The sequence below is a fragment of the Notolepis coatsorum genome, assembly GCF_963971535.1.
Source record: "Notolepis coatsorum genome assembly, chromosome: 2".
In the NCBI taxonomy this organism is placed as follows: domain Eukaryota; kingdom Metazoa; phylum Chordata; class Actinopteri; order Aulopiformes; family Paralepididae; genus Notolepis; species Notolepis coatsorum.
In genome coordinates this window covers 46103441-46121333 of record NC_140166.1, presented here as the reverse complement: position 1 = coordinate 46121333, position 17893 = coordinate 46103441, and the positions used below count along the sequence as shown (strand labels likewise).

The following is a 17893-nucleotide window of genomic DNA, read 5'->3' as shown; positions in this document are numbered from 1 at the left end:
TTACCATGAAATATCTACAGCAAGAATTCTGGGTCTCAATGAATCCAAAATGTCAATGTGGTTAGAAGTGGTGGAGAGAATAAAAGCTAGCTTATAATGGTAGTGTCTGGTTAGGTGCGAGGGATAGTGGAGGTACTTCTCAAGGTGGGGTCCGGGAGGGGGGGGTTCGAGCTGAGCATATGTGTGTAGTTTTTTTTTTTAGATAACAGGTATTAGGGGTATATCTTATATAAGACAACTAACTATAATGTGATCTCATTGGATGTGCTCTGACAATTAATGCTTGTATATCTTATCGTGTGTTGTCATGTTTGTTTAAAAATAATAAAAAAAGAAAATACAAAAAAAAAGAAAAAAAAATGTCATCAATAGGTTCTCATTTTATAGCGCCGTGAATATAAGCGTTATACCGGATTTGGTCTAGTATATTTCCTGGAAGCCGAGATACAGGGCTAATAGCTAATAACGTTAAATCCAATGGCATTTCGGTTATAGATACGCTCCAGTTAAAACTCAAACTGCATATGATCGGTACGATCCTCACGCATGTCTGCATGAAAGGGGGGGGGGGGCGGGGGACGTCGTTTCTGATTATTGATTACCAATAACCGCGTTAGCCTCATTAGCCTCATAGGCCGAACGCCTGGATGGCTATCAAAACAAGGCCCGATCGGGATGTACTTTACGTGAAAAAGATCTTACCGTGGTCCGGTGGGATGTCCCCGAGCATTTCCCCGTTATCGATCGCCATCTGGTAGATCGATATGTCCATTGGCTGATGATAAATCCCCTTATTGCATGGTGAAAACTGCGATGCAAATGTAATCCAAGCTACAGGCTGCAGATCCAGAATCGAGCTAACATAAAACTCCATTGGAAGTCAAAATAAATAGTCCACCGTTCGGCCAAAGGTCACACTGCATTATCGCGATAGCGCCCCTAAGAGGATCTGGCCGGTATTGCACCTTCTCGAATTCATAGAGTAGGGTAGATCTGCAGTGCCGCTCGGCGACCTTGACTAGGTTATTAAAATGGAATAAAAGCAATAACAACTTGTCCACAACCGTTGGAATCGAAACACGGATATATACGTCCTTGGGCGCCATTGTGTTAAGAGAGATATCCGGATCGGTGTGCATACACAGAGTGCATGGTACACAATTACAACAACAAAAACAACACAGATTTTCATTTAAATATCGAGTCATAACCTAAGTCTTGTTACCACTATAGATGGGTATTGTAAATTTATTTATCGATTTTGATGCCATTTCCGAACAGCTTAATGATCTGAATCTCCATTGATACTATTATCAATATTTGTCTATTATTTGGTGGAAAGACGAGGATCATTTTTTATTATTTTTTTTTTTTATTATCTTTTTCCCCCTCCTTCTTTTTCCGATTTTTCTCCCATCCCACTGTTAGTCGTTATGCCAATTCCCAACCCCCTTCCTGGTTGTTGCGCACTCCCCCCCTACTGTTGGTCCGAGAGGCCGGAGACTGTCACATGCTTTCCTCCGACGCATGTGCAGCCAGCCTGGCCGCGCAGATTCTCACTGGGAGAGTGTAACGTGTGGGAGGCCGCACTACCTCTCTCCAGATCCTACCCTCGCTGAGCAGGCGCCCCGACCGAACTGTAGGGGTCGCTGTCCACAACGCCCAGGACCCACCCACGGCTCCCCTCCCCCTAACTCAGCCAAACGAGTTAGTATAGCGATCAGCCCGAGCCAAGGCAATGCTGACTCTCCGGGAGTCGAGACCGCAGCCTCTTGCATTGGTGACGAGCACAATCTCCGCTACGCCACCTGACCACCTGACTGCGTTGTTGTGGTTCCGACCCAAATACAGTGCAACGTTGAGGCCTGATGCAATTCAATTGAATTCAAAAACTTGATTTATGGCAGAGGGTAAATGAATACACAATCCATAGACAATAGATATAGGTTTGTGCATCAGTGATTTGATTTACTGTATAACAATAGTTTGAGTTTCGAGTTTCTTTTGTTTTATTGAACGACATAATGACACGACTCTCGTCTCACGAGACATAACATTATAGGACACGCTAGTCTCCATAGCGAATAGCGATATCGATGAACTTGAAACCTTATTGATTTTCAGGTTTTGAGAAATTTGGAACCGACTTCATGTAGAACCCTACTAATTACCCTTTATGTAAGATTTGTATAAAAATAAATAAATAAATGAAAATATGTTGTTTCTTATCAAGCCAGGACGGCCGCTCCATTTCTTTCGTCACATAATCGTTACGTATTTTCAACAAACAGAACACTAAAAAGTGTGGCCGTGCAGAATAGCTGGAAAACAAAAGACAAAGCCCAGCTGTGACTGTGAGACCTGATGAGGTGTCACGAGGCCAACGTCCCTCCGGCTATTGAAAAGTTGTCTGTCAACAGCAGCTAAGAGTTGCCAAAGGTCTGCGAGGCTCTTTGTGAGGGGCTGAAAAGGTGCTGACGGCCCTACCCCCACGCCCGGACTGGCCGTCGGGAGCACTGGGAGTCGGTGACCTGGCCTATGCAGATAAATAAATATTAAAAAAAATTAAATAAAAGGGCCACTCTCAGGCCACTGAACTTAGAAGCAGGCCAGGCCAGTGTTTCTAGTTATGGCGAATTTACTTCCCTAATGGTAAGAGTGAGTATTTTTTTCAATCTGACATTACAAAAAAACTAAAAATCCATCGAAATCAGTGTTGTTGCTAATCATTGACATATGCTAGTCTGTAATAACCCCCGCCAGAAAAATTTGCTTTGCATTTGATATATTGAAGATATTTACATTTGTGTGTTTTTTTATTTGTTTACAATAATTTGTGATGCCATCACAAACACTGGCATTTAACACATTCAGCGCCAGACCCGGGATAAGTCGGGTTAACTCGCCATCGCTTGAGTGCCAAACCCAAGAAAACCCGGGTTTTAATCGTTATTTATTTTATTCGCTATATCCATTCATAATTCATCCATCCAGCCTGATGTTATCATTGGGAATGGCTCTGAGATCGCAAATGGCCAATACAGCCACCTAACGCCTTGTGGCCGGTATTGCACATCATTGGAAACCCTCTGGCTTGGGCTGTGACGATCTAAGAAGTCCGGTCCAGGTTTTCCTTCTCGGGTAGGACAAGCGTTTATAACACATGGATTGGGGACACTCGAGCACCGCCGGTTCATGTGTTTTGGTGGATAACGCTGGACACACGACTGCGATCAGTATTTGGAATGGCGATCAGATAATTGTATTATTCTTTTTGCAGTACATCATAGACGAGGTAAGGACTATATGTTATCAATCTTGCGTTGAACCAATGATTTTTTCCCCCGCGATCAGAGCGTATGTCTGTAATGTACTGTGTAATGTATGCCGTTGGTGGCGCTCGAAGCATAGAAACCCCCCGCCCCCCCGCCCTTTCGTGCATGCATGATGAAACATAATACCGATAATCTAGCGTTGATTTCAGAATGATTCTTGATCCAGGCGAGAAATGGCACGATTTATAATGAAATGCAGTAAAGCGCTGTTTGCCGGAGTTTCCTGGGATTACACAGGATCACTCTAAAACTATACTCATATTCACCACGGTATAAAACGGAAATGTATGGATGAAGAAATTATCTGTTTTTTGCATGTTGACCGGAAGAAACTCACTGACAATCGACGTTGTTATTAGATCCATAGCTATAATATTTAATATAGGTTTAGCACTGCAAACACCGGAATATATCCCCATTGAACAGAGCGCTGGCACACAACGGCCCAACGCCCATAGCGACCTCTGGCACTGAACCTGTTAAAGGGTAAAAATTCTAAAATTCCTGCACCAGAATGCAGGAAATTAAGTCTTTATAACAAAAAAATCCTGGTGGGGGACCCCCCCGCTTAAAAGGTTAACTGGGCTTTATTTCGCACTATATTTCCCGGCCTGAATTATTTCCCCAGTCCAGCCCTACCTCCACGTGGTTGGTCTACGAGGCTACTTTGTGATGTTCAGTTGCTATTGCATGCACTTATCTGTGTTTCATTACACATGAGTGCATGCTTACCAACTGTTTCGCCTGTTTTATTGCAACACTACTATCGCCAACATCTAAGAAGGGAGATCCCCCCTTGAACGGCCCTTCTAAGGTTTATCTCCTCCACATTGCCTGTGGTGCATTTTTTCCTATTGCTAGGTTTTAGTGTGTTTTTCCTTACCTTCGCGTGGGGTATGTCTGGGAGTGTTGCATTCATTTATTTAATTTATTTTAAATTAGTTGGACTTCATGGTGTTTTTGCTTTGTACCTGATTTATTGTCATGTTTTTTCTTGACTTGTTTAAAGAAGACTGGCCTATGGGGACATTAACGTGTGTTGTCGGGCCTTACAAATCAATTTGATTTGATTTGATTTGAGCTGAAAAGGTGCTCACGGCCCCTACCTCCACGTGGTTGGTCTATGATTACGGGTCGCGACCCAAATTGGGGTCGCGGGTAGGTGCATTGGAAAAAATATATATATATATAAAATTAAATGAAAAAAAATATATTTTTTTTTTTTATGTTCTGGCAACATATTTTGGCTAAATATGCCTCGTTTTTATAAATGTGTATTGATAGCATAGTGCTGTAATTACATTTTCTAATAAATATGCAAGATCAAGTTCAACAATGTGTGCTTTTATTTTGATATTCCTTAATTCCACATTGAAATGACGCGATACATTAAGTGTGGGGTCCCAAAACAAAATCCTAAATAAAATGGGGTCACGGTATGAAAAGGTTTGAGAGCCCCCGGTCTGCGAGGCTCTTGGTGATGAGCTGACTATAGTGCACTGATTGATGAACGGTCTAAACATCCTGATACCCCCAATGGACTACAATAATTTTTTCATACAGACTATTAAAGGTTATATTGTAATATGTGTATATTGTTTCATGCGTATAGCCATTACGCATTTATGGTCACTGTGATGAAATATCTACCTGTCAATCTAGCCCTGCTAATTACTAATTGTTTCTACATGTTGTCGATCACAGCCTAGTTAAGGCTTGTTTGTTGCAACTATTCATTACTACACACTGATGAAGGCTGGACGGTCGAAAGCATTTTGTGCATATATAAATTGTGCGTATTAAAATAAAATAACGATATACCTTGAGTGCGGTCCCTACTCCCTTTTTTGTGAGCTGAAAAGGTGCCCAGGGCTTTCACCAATCTTCACTTAATTTTATATATATATATATAAAAGGTTAATCTAACTTTCACCAAACATCACTTTTTTATAAAATAAAATGTGACCCTTAAAAAAAAGAAAGATTATTATTATTTATTTTTTGAAAATCGATTTTCATATAAAAAAAGAAAAAAATCCTAAATCATTCATTCAAATTAATCGATAACATGGATTACCGTAATTCCTCTAATAGTAACCGGTATTCAATTAAAAACCGGGTCTCTATTAATGACCGGGTGCGCTGTTGAGCTAAGCAATTATAAGCCGGCCTCCTAATACAAGCCGGGTTTCATGTATATGCTGGCCTGGCTGTGCAGTAAATACCATATAATGGTATGGTGTTAATGTTTACCAAGAGAGTAAGCCTACCTCAGAATTGTATAAAACGAAGTTATTATTATTATTATTATTATTATTATTATTATTATTATTATTATTATTATTATTATTATTATTATTGTTGTGAAGGGCCAGATTAAACCGAATATATATATTTATTTATATATATATATTTAATTGTATTTGTATATTCTCTAATATTCCCTGATATCCCTTGTATATTCCTTGTACAATATGCATTGAATATCCATTCTAGCCTACTGAACATCCCATAATAGTCTCCATTCTACTATTGGTCGAGACCTTGGTGCCAGGCTGCCATACCCCTCAGACCCAGTTCAAACGTACCGCTCGACATGTACGAACAAGTCCTAGTTCCGCGTAGGAATTTGGCTACCGCACCACTAATGGGACTATTTGTTCATAGTGCGTATATATACTGCGCTACTAAAGTAGGACTTTCTTTTCAGTCCAGTTTCTTACCCTCCAATAGAGTCACAGACGTAAAGCCTCCCCGCGACGCCACGTGTGGGAGTAAGGCCAAGTTCGCCTACCATCGGTATTGAGACATCGTGTATATTAATATTTGAATAGTCATATTTGGCACTATATCGTTGAGTTGGACGTAGTCTATTAAGCTAATAATAGTCTGTTAATATATAGTGCTTCGTGCGGTGAGAATACTACCGTAGTCAGTACCCCATCGTTTCGGGCAGAGAACTGGCTGCTTACCCAGGGTGGTTGACCCTATGTGAAGCTGCACCCGAGGAGCCCCAGAGCCGACGAGCGAGTGGACCTGTATACCGGATTATTCTACCGACGACAGCCCGCCTTCCCAGGCACGGATTATGCTTTGGATACTTTGATTATTCCATGGATAAAGACCCCCGACACTGCCGTGTGTTGGAACCCCCCCCCCCCTGGAGAGGACGCAAGGTGAGGAGACGCTCTGCAAGACGAGGTCTCTTCACGTCTCTCCCCCGTGGACCGGAGAGAGCCGGCCCACAAAGAGTCCACCTGCTTTCATCTGTGGTCCAAGGATCGCCGGCGCATTGAACGGCACTACAGTGGGTTCACCTGGGATACCCTTGGCCGGACGAGGCAGCTGGATTCTACCCCCCCCCCCCTCCTACTCCTGTCGGCTTACAAGCGACCGGATTAACCCCCTCTAGTGTATCCAGCCTATAATCATTAAAGTATCATTGCTGTTATTCCTTAACTATTCCAGGTCGTATATTTACCACCTGCGCCTTCAGAGATTGGACATTCTCTATTGATATACCGACGAATACTCCTTGCCATAAAAGTGCATACTATTTCAATTCATAAATGTAATTAAGTGATTAAGTGTTTATTCTACACACCATCGCTGTGTAGGAAATAAAGACCTGTTTCTAATTCGTACATTTGTGTTGGATCCGTTTCATCTACGTGAGAGTGTTCATGATAATATATTTATGCCGTGTACTGGGTGGCCGAATATTAAGTACAAAGGTAGTGGTAGTAAGTATCATATCTAGTAATACAGTCAGGGAATTGTACCCCTCAGTTACAATTGGTCCTTCGAACCGGATGGTAATTAGTGTAATATTAATATAGTGTTATTAATATTGAAATGGCCTATGATGAACACTCCACGAAACGATCCTCCTAACCAACGCCCGCAGCGCGAACGACGGCTCCCTCAGTACTTAGAGGCTTACGCTGTCAGTCAACAACCTAGTCTTCTACTAACAGTAAACGCGGTAAAACTAGAAAGTAAAAGTATGTCTAACCCCAACGCCCAGACTACCCCGACCATAGAGGCCCCTACGGGCTCTAATGTAACTGACCAAGTTCACGGTGGGGCCCAGTGGGAACCAGACATGACTTCACACCCCGCCAGTACTGAAGAAGTAGTCCCCGATGAGTCCCGGGAGGAATACAACGCTACCGAGAGAGAACTCGGCACGGAAGAAGACGGGGAGAGCACCGTGGAGATAGAGCTCCAAGGCTCCGCAAGGAGTACCCCGAGGGAAGGCTCCCCTATACAACCGCCTTCTCCCAGCGAGGCAGAGAGGACCCTACAGCAGGCCTTCCTCATCAGCCTGAACGCCGCTGCTGAACGCGACCGACTGCAGATCCAGCAGCGAAGCGAACATGAGCAGATACGTCTAGAAATAAGACGCATTCAGATGGAAGAGAATGTGGCCCGAGAACGAGCCGGTGCTCAACGGGACGCAGCGCGCGACAGACAGCAGTCGCAACTAATAGAACAGCTGATCAGACGGACAACACCCTCTCCCTCCGCCAGAGGCTCCAGGAACTCGTCTAGACACACCTCCAGGGCGGCATCCCCTAGCCGAGTAAACAACCCTGAACTTGACCAACAGACGAGGTCTATACCCCCCACAGACCACCTCCCCCACCGGTCCAAGCGAGACCTAGCAACCGGGAAGGAGCAGCATATCCTGTGGAGAGGCTAAACCAGAGACTACAAGCACTGGATGACCTAACTGAAGACGAAGAGGAAGAGGAGGAGAACCACGCCCGAAGACAGCACAGTACTCTACCGGACCAGGAGGTCCGGTACAGCCCAGGCTATACCCCCGCGGAGCTGCGCTACAGACCCCCGACTCTATACACGGGTGAGCACGACGCACGACCCGCACCGAGGAACAGCACCTGGACAAGCGGGCCATGGTACACTGCCGGTACCAGCCCATACCAAGGAGCGGGAGGAGACTCGCCTAGGAGGCCTCTCCCCCAACGCTCGCCGATGTATCCACAGTCAGCGTCATACATTGGCACGCCTATGGTACCCGACTTCACCCAAGAGAACCGGGCCCAGTATACAGAACTCCGCATGTGTCTGGAGACCATGTTGGTGGATGTATTGGATGAACGCCACAAATACGCCATCCTACTGAAGCACTTAAAGGTACCCCGCGCACATAATATAGCGCTCGCCTACGCGACTTCCACCACCCCATACACAGCAGCGCTGGTAGCATTGGACCAGAGGTATGGGCGCATATGGGATTACGTGATCCAGGAGATCCGACACATCGACCGCTTACCCCCAGCAATAGACAATCGAGCACTGGACGACCTGTCCATCAGAGTGCAGTCCCTGGTAGGGATGTTGGGAGCGCAAAGAGAGAAGGGGAGGCATGAACTTTACGCCAACTCAAATGTGGAAAGGATCCTGGAGAAGCTGCCGCCCGCTCGTCAGGAGCGCTTTAGGCGGCAGAGGGACCACAGAGACCCGAATGGCCCCGAACCGAACCTCCTCGATCTAGCAGACTTCCTGGCGAGAGAAGTCAGCAGCCTACGGCTAGATACATTCGGACGGAGCACCCCTGGCTCCAGAGAAGGAACCAGACGACTAAATGATGGAAGAAGATCGGTGACTGTGATGCACCAATCGGAGTCAGTACCGAGCAGCAGGAGCCACAGTACCCCCTCCAGAACGGAGAAGTGGAAGATAGTGTGCCCCTACTGTGAGAAAGAACACTGGCTAGCGCAATGTGACTCCTTCCCCAAGCTGAACGCGGAGGAAGCAGGTCAATGGATAAAGTCCAACAAGCGCTGTTTTCGCTGTGCGCGCTCACACATGGCAGCCGAATGCCGCTTAAAGAAAAGGTGCACCAAGTGCGATGGAGCCCATCTGGACATACTTCACGACAGTAACAGACGGCGCCCTTCACCTGCACCATCCAGCCGCAAAGCGAGCGTCATGTACATCGATCCCGCCAGCAGCAGTGGAGCCCGAGTACTCCTAAAAGTAGTGCGTGTGACACTAAGCTACCAGAATAAAGTCCTGGACACTTACGCCGTCCTCGATGACGGGTCAGAGAAGACCCTGCTGCTCGCCTCCGCTGCGGCCCAGCTAGGGCTGCGGGGAAGCGAAACCCAAATGACAATTCGGACAATAAGACGAGATTTGAAGACGATAAAGGGCGAGAATGTCTCATTCTCTATCGCAGCAAGCGGCCAGCCTGAGCGACGGTACCAGATTGCAGACGCTTTCACCAGCCAAGAAATAGGACTGTCGCGGTACACATACCCCGTCGCCAAGCTGATGGAGAAATATGCACATCTGCGCAAGTTACCGATCCCGCTCATAGACAATGCTATGCCGACCCTGTTGATAGGCTCCGACCATGCAGACCTCATTGTCCCGATAGACCGGGTTCATACCGGACCCCGAGGCTGCCCTGCAGCAGTCGAGACCCGTTTGGGATGGACTCTCCAAGGCCCGCTCGCCAAATCTCTCAACCGAAGTACAGCCACTAGATGTCTCCACTCCCGAGTCACAGAGGGAGAAACCGCACTCCTGCAACACGTAGAGCGGCTATGGAGCTTGGAACAAATGCCCTTTAAGAATGGAAAGAAAGACATTCGCTCTAAAGATGACATTTACGCCATTCACCTCCTCGAGACAGGGACCAAGAGAGTCCCGGTCAACGGCGTGTTGAGATACGCCACGCCACTCCTGCGGCGAGAAGGAATGCCTACTTTCCACGCCAAGACAGACGCCACAGAACGGTACCTGCTGAACACGGAGCGGCGCTTAGCCAAGAACCCCGCCCAAGAGAGTGTATACCGCGCTGAGATTGAGAAGCTCATCACAGCGGGACACGTCACAAAGATGGACATTAAAGAGGCTGACCAGACCACTGAATCGTGGTACGTGCCCCACCACAAGGTCCATCACAACGGTAAAGACCGCATAGTATTTAACTGCAGCTACCAGATCGGATCCCAAAATCTGAATAAAGAGTTACTGCCCGGTCCCACACTCGGCCCCTCCCTACTCGGCGTTCTACTCCGCTTCCGCCAGGAAAAGGTGGCCATCAGCGGGGACATTAAAGGAATGTTCCTGCAGGTGAGATTAGTAGAGGCGGACAAGCCCCTGTTACGGTTCCTATGGAGAGAGAAGCCAGGAGATGAGCACCCAGCCATCTACCAATGGGAAGTCCTCCCCTTCGGAACGACGTGCAGCCCCTGCTGTGCGACATTTGCACTACAGAAACATGTAGCAGAGGACCCAGCAGCGGACGAAGAGGTCCGACACAGCGTAAAGAACAGCTTCTACGTAGACAACTGTCTACAAAGCCTTTCAACCCAGGAAGAAGCCGAGGCTCTCCTGATTAAACTCCGCGCCTCATTGATCAAAGGCGGCTTTGATCTCAGGCAGTGGGCCAGCAGCGATCCGCAAGTACTGCGCAGCCTCTCCTCCGAGGACAAGGCAGCCAGCAGCGAGACCTGGATGGCTACAATCCCGGGAGAAGCCCAGGAGATGACCCTGGGATTGGTGTGGCGATTCAAAACAGATTCGCTTCACTACAGACACAAGCCCCTGACTACGGAGCAGGGAAGGCCGGCGGCGGCGCCGACCACCAGACGGAGTGTGTACACAACACTCGCCCGACAATATGACCCGCTAGGATGTATTCTACCGTACACCACCAGGGCAAAAATGATTGTACGAGCATTGTGGGACAAGGACCAGGGCTGGGACGACCCCATTCCCGCACACCTTGCATCCACCTGGAGAGAGTGGGAGATGGAGCTCCACTCACTCCCAGGCGTTAATATGCGCCGAAGCTACTTCCCACCCACGGTGAGGCCAGAGACATGTAAAATGGACTTACACGTCTTCAGTGACGCCTCAGAGGTCGCATACGGATCAGTAGCCTACTTGCGGGCCCAAGACCAGGGGGGAGAGATCTACACAGCATTTGTCCTCGCCCGCTCGAGAATAGCCCCACGCAAGCAACAATCTATCCCACGTCTAGAGCTCTGCGCAGCCCTAGCCGGAGCGCACCTAGCCACGCTCATCCAACGTGAGCTCACCATACCGGTGTCTAGAACAATCCTGTGGTCAGATTCCACGACGGTACTCGCCTGGATCAAATCGGACTCATGCAAGTACAAAGTCTTCGTGGGAGTCAGAGTCACCGAGATTCAAGACTTAACCGAAGAGTTAACCGGAGAAACAGAGTGGCGCTACGTTGATACAAAACAGAACCCAGCTGACGTCATCACCCGGGGGATGCCCCTGGATGACCTCACCCGTCGCAATGTCTACAGTGACGGCCCCGCATTCCTAAGACTCCCGGAAGGACAGTGGCCCATGCCTATCCCGAGGGAAGCAAGTCCAGAGGAGGTGGAAAATAAGAAGTCTGTGTTCTGTGGATTGAGCACCGTAGCCTCCACCGACCCTAACATAAACGATTGCACGTCCATAGAGAGTGCACAACAAAGAACATTCCTGCGGTACCACCCGGAGTGCAAGTCCCCCGCTGATATGTCAGCAGCTAACTACGAGGAAGCAGAATTGCTTCTACTGCAGCGAGCCCAGAGAGACTCGTTCCCCGATGAATTGGCCTGTCTACAGGGAGGAAAGCCCGTCCCATCCGACAGCAGATTAATTCATCTGGCCCCCGAGAGCGACGCTCATACCCTCATCAGAGTGGGTGGTCGCCTACGCAGAGCCCCCAATCTACCGGATGACATTAAACACTACCTACCGTCTCTACAGACCCGCCAGAAGTGGGTAAAGGAGAGAGACAATTTGACAGAAGGAACAGTCGTCATGATTATTGATCAATCACTGCCCAGAGCTATGTGGCCGGCCGGCCGCGTAAGCAAAGTGATCACCGGTGCCGACGGCAAGGTCCGAGCAGCTGAAGTGCTCGTCCAGGGTCGCACTTACATCCGTCCCGTGGCAAGGCTCATAGAACTGCCTCGACTCCCAGACACAATCGATGATGACCATGACCCTACAACCCTATGACTTTGTGAAGTTGACTGACCCCTACAGCAAACCCTTATGTGTAAATAGACAACGCGATTAATCTGTCTCTGTTTAACTGATTAGGTCTGGGACCTATTCAGGGGGTGGCTGTTGTGAAGGGCCAGATTAAACCGAATATATATATTTATTTATATATATATATTTAATTGTATTTGTATATTCTCTAATATTCCCTGATATCCCTTGTATATTCCTTGTACAATATGCATTGAATATCCATTCTAGCCTACTGAACATCCCATAATAGTCTCCATTCTACTATTGGTCGAGACCTTGGTGCCAGGCTGCCATACCCCTCAGACCCAGTTCAAACGTACCGCTCGACATGTACGAACAAGTCCTAGTTCCGCGTAGGAATTTGGCTACCGCACCACTAATGGGACTATTTGTTCATAGTGCGTATATATACTGCGCTACTAAAGTAGGACTTTCTTTTCAGTCCAGTTTCTTACCCTCCAATAGAGTCACAGACGTAAAGCCTCCCCGCGACGCCACGTGTGGGAGTAAGGCCAAGTTCGCCTACCATCGGTATTGAGACATCGTGTATATTAATATTTGAATAGTCATATTTGGCACTATATCGTCGAGTTGGACGTAGTCTATTAAGCTAATAATAGTCTGTTAATATATAGTGCTTCGTGCGGTGAGAATACTACCGTAGTCAGTACCCCATCGTTTCGGGCAGAGAACTGGCTGCTTACCCAGGGTGGTTGACCCTATGTGAAGCTGCACCCGAGGAGCCCCAGAGCCGACGAGCGAGTGGACCTGTATACCGGATTATTCTACCGACGACAGCCCGCCTTCCCAGGCACGGATTATGCTTTGGATACTTTGATTATTCCATGGATAAAGACCCCCGACACTGCCGTGTGTTGGAACCCCCCCCCCCCTGGAGAGGACGCAAGGTGAGGAGACGCTCTGCAAGACGAGGTCTCTTCACGTCTCTCCCCCGTGGACCGGAGAGAGCCGGCCCACAAAGAGTCCACCTGCTTTCATCTGTGGTCCAAGGATCGCCGGCGCATTGAACGGCACTACAGTGGGTTCACCTGGGATACCCTTGGCCGGACGAGGCAGCTGGATTCTACCCCCCCCCCCCCCTCCTACTCCTGTCGGCTTACAAGCGACCGGATTAACCCCCTCTAGTGTATCCAGCCTATAATCATTAAAGTATCATTGCTGTTATTCCTTAACTATTCCAGGTCGTATATTTACCACCTGCGCCTTCAGAGATTGGACATTCTCTATTGATATACCGACGAATACTCCTTGCCATAAAAGTGCATACTATTTCAATTCATAAATGTAATTAAGTGATTAAGTGTTTATTCTACACACCATCGCTGTGTAGGAAATAAAGACCTGTTTCTAATTCGTACATTTGTGTTGGATCCGTTTCATCTACGTGAGAGTGTTCATGATAATATATTTATGCCGTGTACTGGGTGGCCGAATATTAAGTACAAAGGTAGTGGTAGTAAGTATCATATCTAGTAATACAGTCAGGGAATTGTACCCCTCAGTTACAATTATTATTATTATTATTATTATTATTATATTATTATTATTATTATTATTATTATTATTATTATTATTATTATTATTATTATTATTATTATTATTATTATTATTATTATTATTATTATTATACCAGTATTGTGATTGCACTATTTTACTTTATTAAACTTTTTTTGACCACCTGTAATTGCACTGTTTATTGTTTTTCATACAGTACTTGGTTTCAATAAATTAACCCAGTACATTTTACTGGGTTCAAACTGACACAAAATGTTGATTTATTCATTATGATCTGTTTGAAAATTTGAAATATAGGCCTCTCTCTTATACATGCCTCCTCCTAATACAAGCCTGGTATCAGCTACAGTTGAAACAAATACAAGCCGGGGTTACTATTAGAGGAATTACGGTAATCGCCCAGCCCTACCCCTACCTCCACGTGGTTGGGCAGGGTGTTGATGAACTTAAACCCCGGGATCCTCTTGTCGCTGCACACCACGCCCACGTCCTCCGTGTGCTTGCAGTCGGACACCCCGATGCCGTTGGAGTCGCAGAGGGCCAGGCTCTTCTCCTTGCCGTTGCAGTGGACGTTGTCGAACCAGATGCGTCCTGAAGAGAAAAGCACGGGATCTACTCATCAGCACATCAGTTGCATCAGTGTTACATCTACTGTATGGCTGCTTGTTTCTTTTTCCTCATTATATACCGTTAATATGTTATTCTCCTCTCCTTTGCCCTCTTGTACTAAAAAAAATTAAAAATCTGTTTTTGTTATTGACTCGTGTCAATCTTCCATGTTTTCGCTATAGTGTCTGCCTTATGTCTCTGATCCTGTTTTGTAGTTTATTTTCTAGACCATGTTTTCATGTATTTCGTTCATATTGTTTATGGACAATGAGATGGGAGTGGAACTTTGTACAAGCCCTTTGGGCTTCGTTCCCTCCTAGCACTGTTTTTTTTTTTTTTTTAAATAATGTGCTAAATAAATAAACTAAACTAAACTAAACACACTGTGGTTCCACTGTTTTTCACATTCACAGAATAGAATAGAATAGATAGAATAGAAATCTTTAATAATCCCGAGGGAAATTCGGCACTATACAGATCGCTCACATTGAACAACAATAAACAGTTAGGTAGTCAATAGGACTAAAATAAGAATAAAATACAATAAAGAATAAACTACGGTCCGGGATATACATTCTGGTATGTATACATTCTAAAATATTAAATATTAACTATCCAGCCAGAAATATACAGAAATATTCTGTAAAATGTACAGTAATAATAACTTACGTGTAAAAATGTAAAGTGTAAAGAGTGAAGATTGTGAGAAGTGTGTTTAATTTAACGTGTCCAGGAAGATTTCGCCAGGCTGTACTGTCACCCTGTGCTCAGTGATGCAGTGAGGCTCAGTGATGCAGTGAGGCTCAGTGATGCAGTGAGGCTCAGTGATGCAGTGAGGCTCAGTGATGCAGTGAGGCTCAGTGATGCAGTGAGGCTCAGTGATGCAGTGAGACACTAGGCTTGTTCAAGATGGGATAGGCGGACGCAGATCTGCGCAGTTTTTACTACGGCCTCGCCAAGCGCGTTGCATGACGGTTAGAATGTTGTCCGATTTGCTCTGAAAATGTGACGAGGCGAGGCGCGGAACTCCCGCGGGAGCGAGCCGCGCGCAGCATTCAGAGCGAGGCTCCACAGTACCTCTCAGCCGGCTGCTCCCGGCTGGGAAGCGACTTGCTACGGTCGCGCAAAGCGCCTATTGGCTCAGAAAAGTTGTCAGTCACCAGCCATGTGACAGCCAGGGAGTTATGAGACGTTTGATTGATTGAAAACTTTATTATGTTATGCGTTATCAACTTATCATCATATCATCATGATAAACTTCAAGCTGTCAGACACACACACACACACACACATACAGCAGTGTGTTGTGTGTGCGTGCGGCCAGGAGCGCGCAACAAGATGGTATACATTATGGTATATGAATAGTATATTCCACTGTAGCAGTATATGGTGTGCTGTACATTTGAATCTGATCTAATTTTGCACACGGCCATCGCATTATAATGAGCTGGACAGGTGTGTAATGTGTGTGTGGTGACGTGAAAGCGTATCTGCCGCGCGAGACTAGGCGAGGGGCTCTCGTGAAATCGGCAGTGTCCGCCCTCTTAACTCCTCCCCCGGCTTCACTCGGCTACTCTCGTCTACTAGTCGAGGCAAACCGAAATCCATCTTGAACAAGCGATGCAGTGAGGCTCAGTGATGCAGTGAGGCTCAGTGATGCAGTGAGGCTCAGTGATGCAGTGATGCAGTCTCTAGCGGGTTATTCTGGCAACGGAGGGACCAGCAGCAGCTGTCCCCAAACAGGATGTCCTCCAAAGACAATAACAAGTTACTGAGCCTGGCCTGGCAAGCAAATATCACCATGATGTAGAGGTCGTAAAAAATGAATGACAGTTCTAACCATCCAGGGGGAAACTATGACATATTACTCAAAGTTTCCCATTACAGGTCTGATAAAAAAAAAGAAATTGGCAGTGGTGAGCACAGAGGGGAAAAATGGAATTCTCAAAAGTTGTGTATCACATGTGTGCTCATGTGTGCTTTAAAGTGATTGGTCTACTATACTCCTCCCTCCAAATCCAACGGGTTGATTGATTGATTGATTGATTGAAAAGTTTATTAACAGATTGCAGAATGGGTACAGTACAGTACAGCTCAATACATACAATTGTTAAGAGGATGCAGACCTGAGAAAGACTTTCGTCTTGTTTCCATCAGGGTCCCCCATTTTCAATTCATCATATGACACACACGACATACAGATAGACAGTACTGCTACATCTATACATTTATGACATACCAGATTTTCAAAAACAGTACTGTTTGTGATACTAAGAAAATCCAGAAAAAGAGTGTATATACATTTGACATAGAAACTGTGCATTGGGGGAGGTTGGGTAGGTGGGGTGGGGCTGTACATTGGAGGTGTGGGGGGGGGGGGGGGGGGGATTGGGTAGGGGGGGGACACTGTACATTGGAATACTGACATACATTTGACATAGAAACTGTACATTGGAGGAGGTTGGGTAGGTGGGGTGGGGTTGGGTGGGGCTGTACATTGGAATACTGACAAAGCCATGCTTGGTCTTTATTTTACAACTGGGTTAGGACATTTGTAGGGGCCAGTTTTGAATTGCAGTCTCCCGTAGGTGTTCTTTGAGAGTGTTTTTGAAGGTGGGTAGTGATTCACATTCCTTTACAGCTTTGGGTAGGGCGTTCCACATTGTTGTGGCATAATTGCGAAACGTGTTTAGTCCCTTGTTTGAGCCGAATCTGGGTTTTACATGATTTGTGGAGCTCCCTCTGGTGTTGTGATCGTGGTATTCACTGACCTTTGGGAAGTATTTTGACATGTACATGGGTACCTTGGTCGTGTAGTGTATCTTGTAGACCAGGCCCATTGCAAGTTGCTGTACTCTGTCGTCTACTCTAAGCCATCCTAGGTTGGCAAAGTGTGCAGGGGTGAGGTGGGTTCTAGGAGTCAGGTCAAGCAGTAGTCTGACTAGTTTGTTTTGAGATGTTTGTAATTTGGTTTTTAGTGCCTTTGAGGTGCTTTGGTACCATGAGGTGCAAGCATAGTCGTAGTACCCTTGAATGAGTGCTCCTGCCAGAGTCTTCAGGGTATTCTTGTTTACCAGGGAGGAGATCCGGTACAAGAATCGAGTTCGTTGATTGACTTTTTTTATTACATTGGATGCCATTTTGTCACAGGAAAGATTAGCCTCTAGGATGGAACCCAGGTAGGTAATTTCATCTTTCCTTGTGACAATATTGTCACCCACTGTAACTGAGAAGCCGTCGGTTTTGCTGAGTTTGTTATTTGAACCGAAGAGAATGGACTCTGTTTTGCCCATGTGTAATGATAGTTTGTTGTCTGCGAGCCATATGCAGATTTTGCCTAGTTCCGAGCTGAGGATTTTTTCAACCTGTAA

At 46.3% G+C, this 17893-nt stretch overlaps 1 protein-coding gene across 1 annotated transcript in view; it reads right to left on the bottom strand.

The window, feature by feature from the left end:
- loxl2b (lysyl oxidase-like 2b) overlaps positions 1 to 17893 on the bottom strand; it is a 118337-nt gene that overhangs the window by 89102 nt on the left and 11342 nt on the right. The window contains exon 3 of the mRNA XM_084307669.1: positions 14329 to 14504. Coding sequence (XP_084163795.1) covers positions 14329 to 14504 — 176 coding nt within the window. The remainder of the gene's footprint in view (positions 1 to 14328; positions 14505 to 17893) is intronic.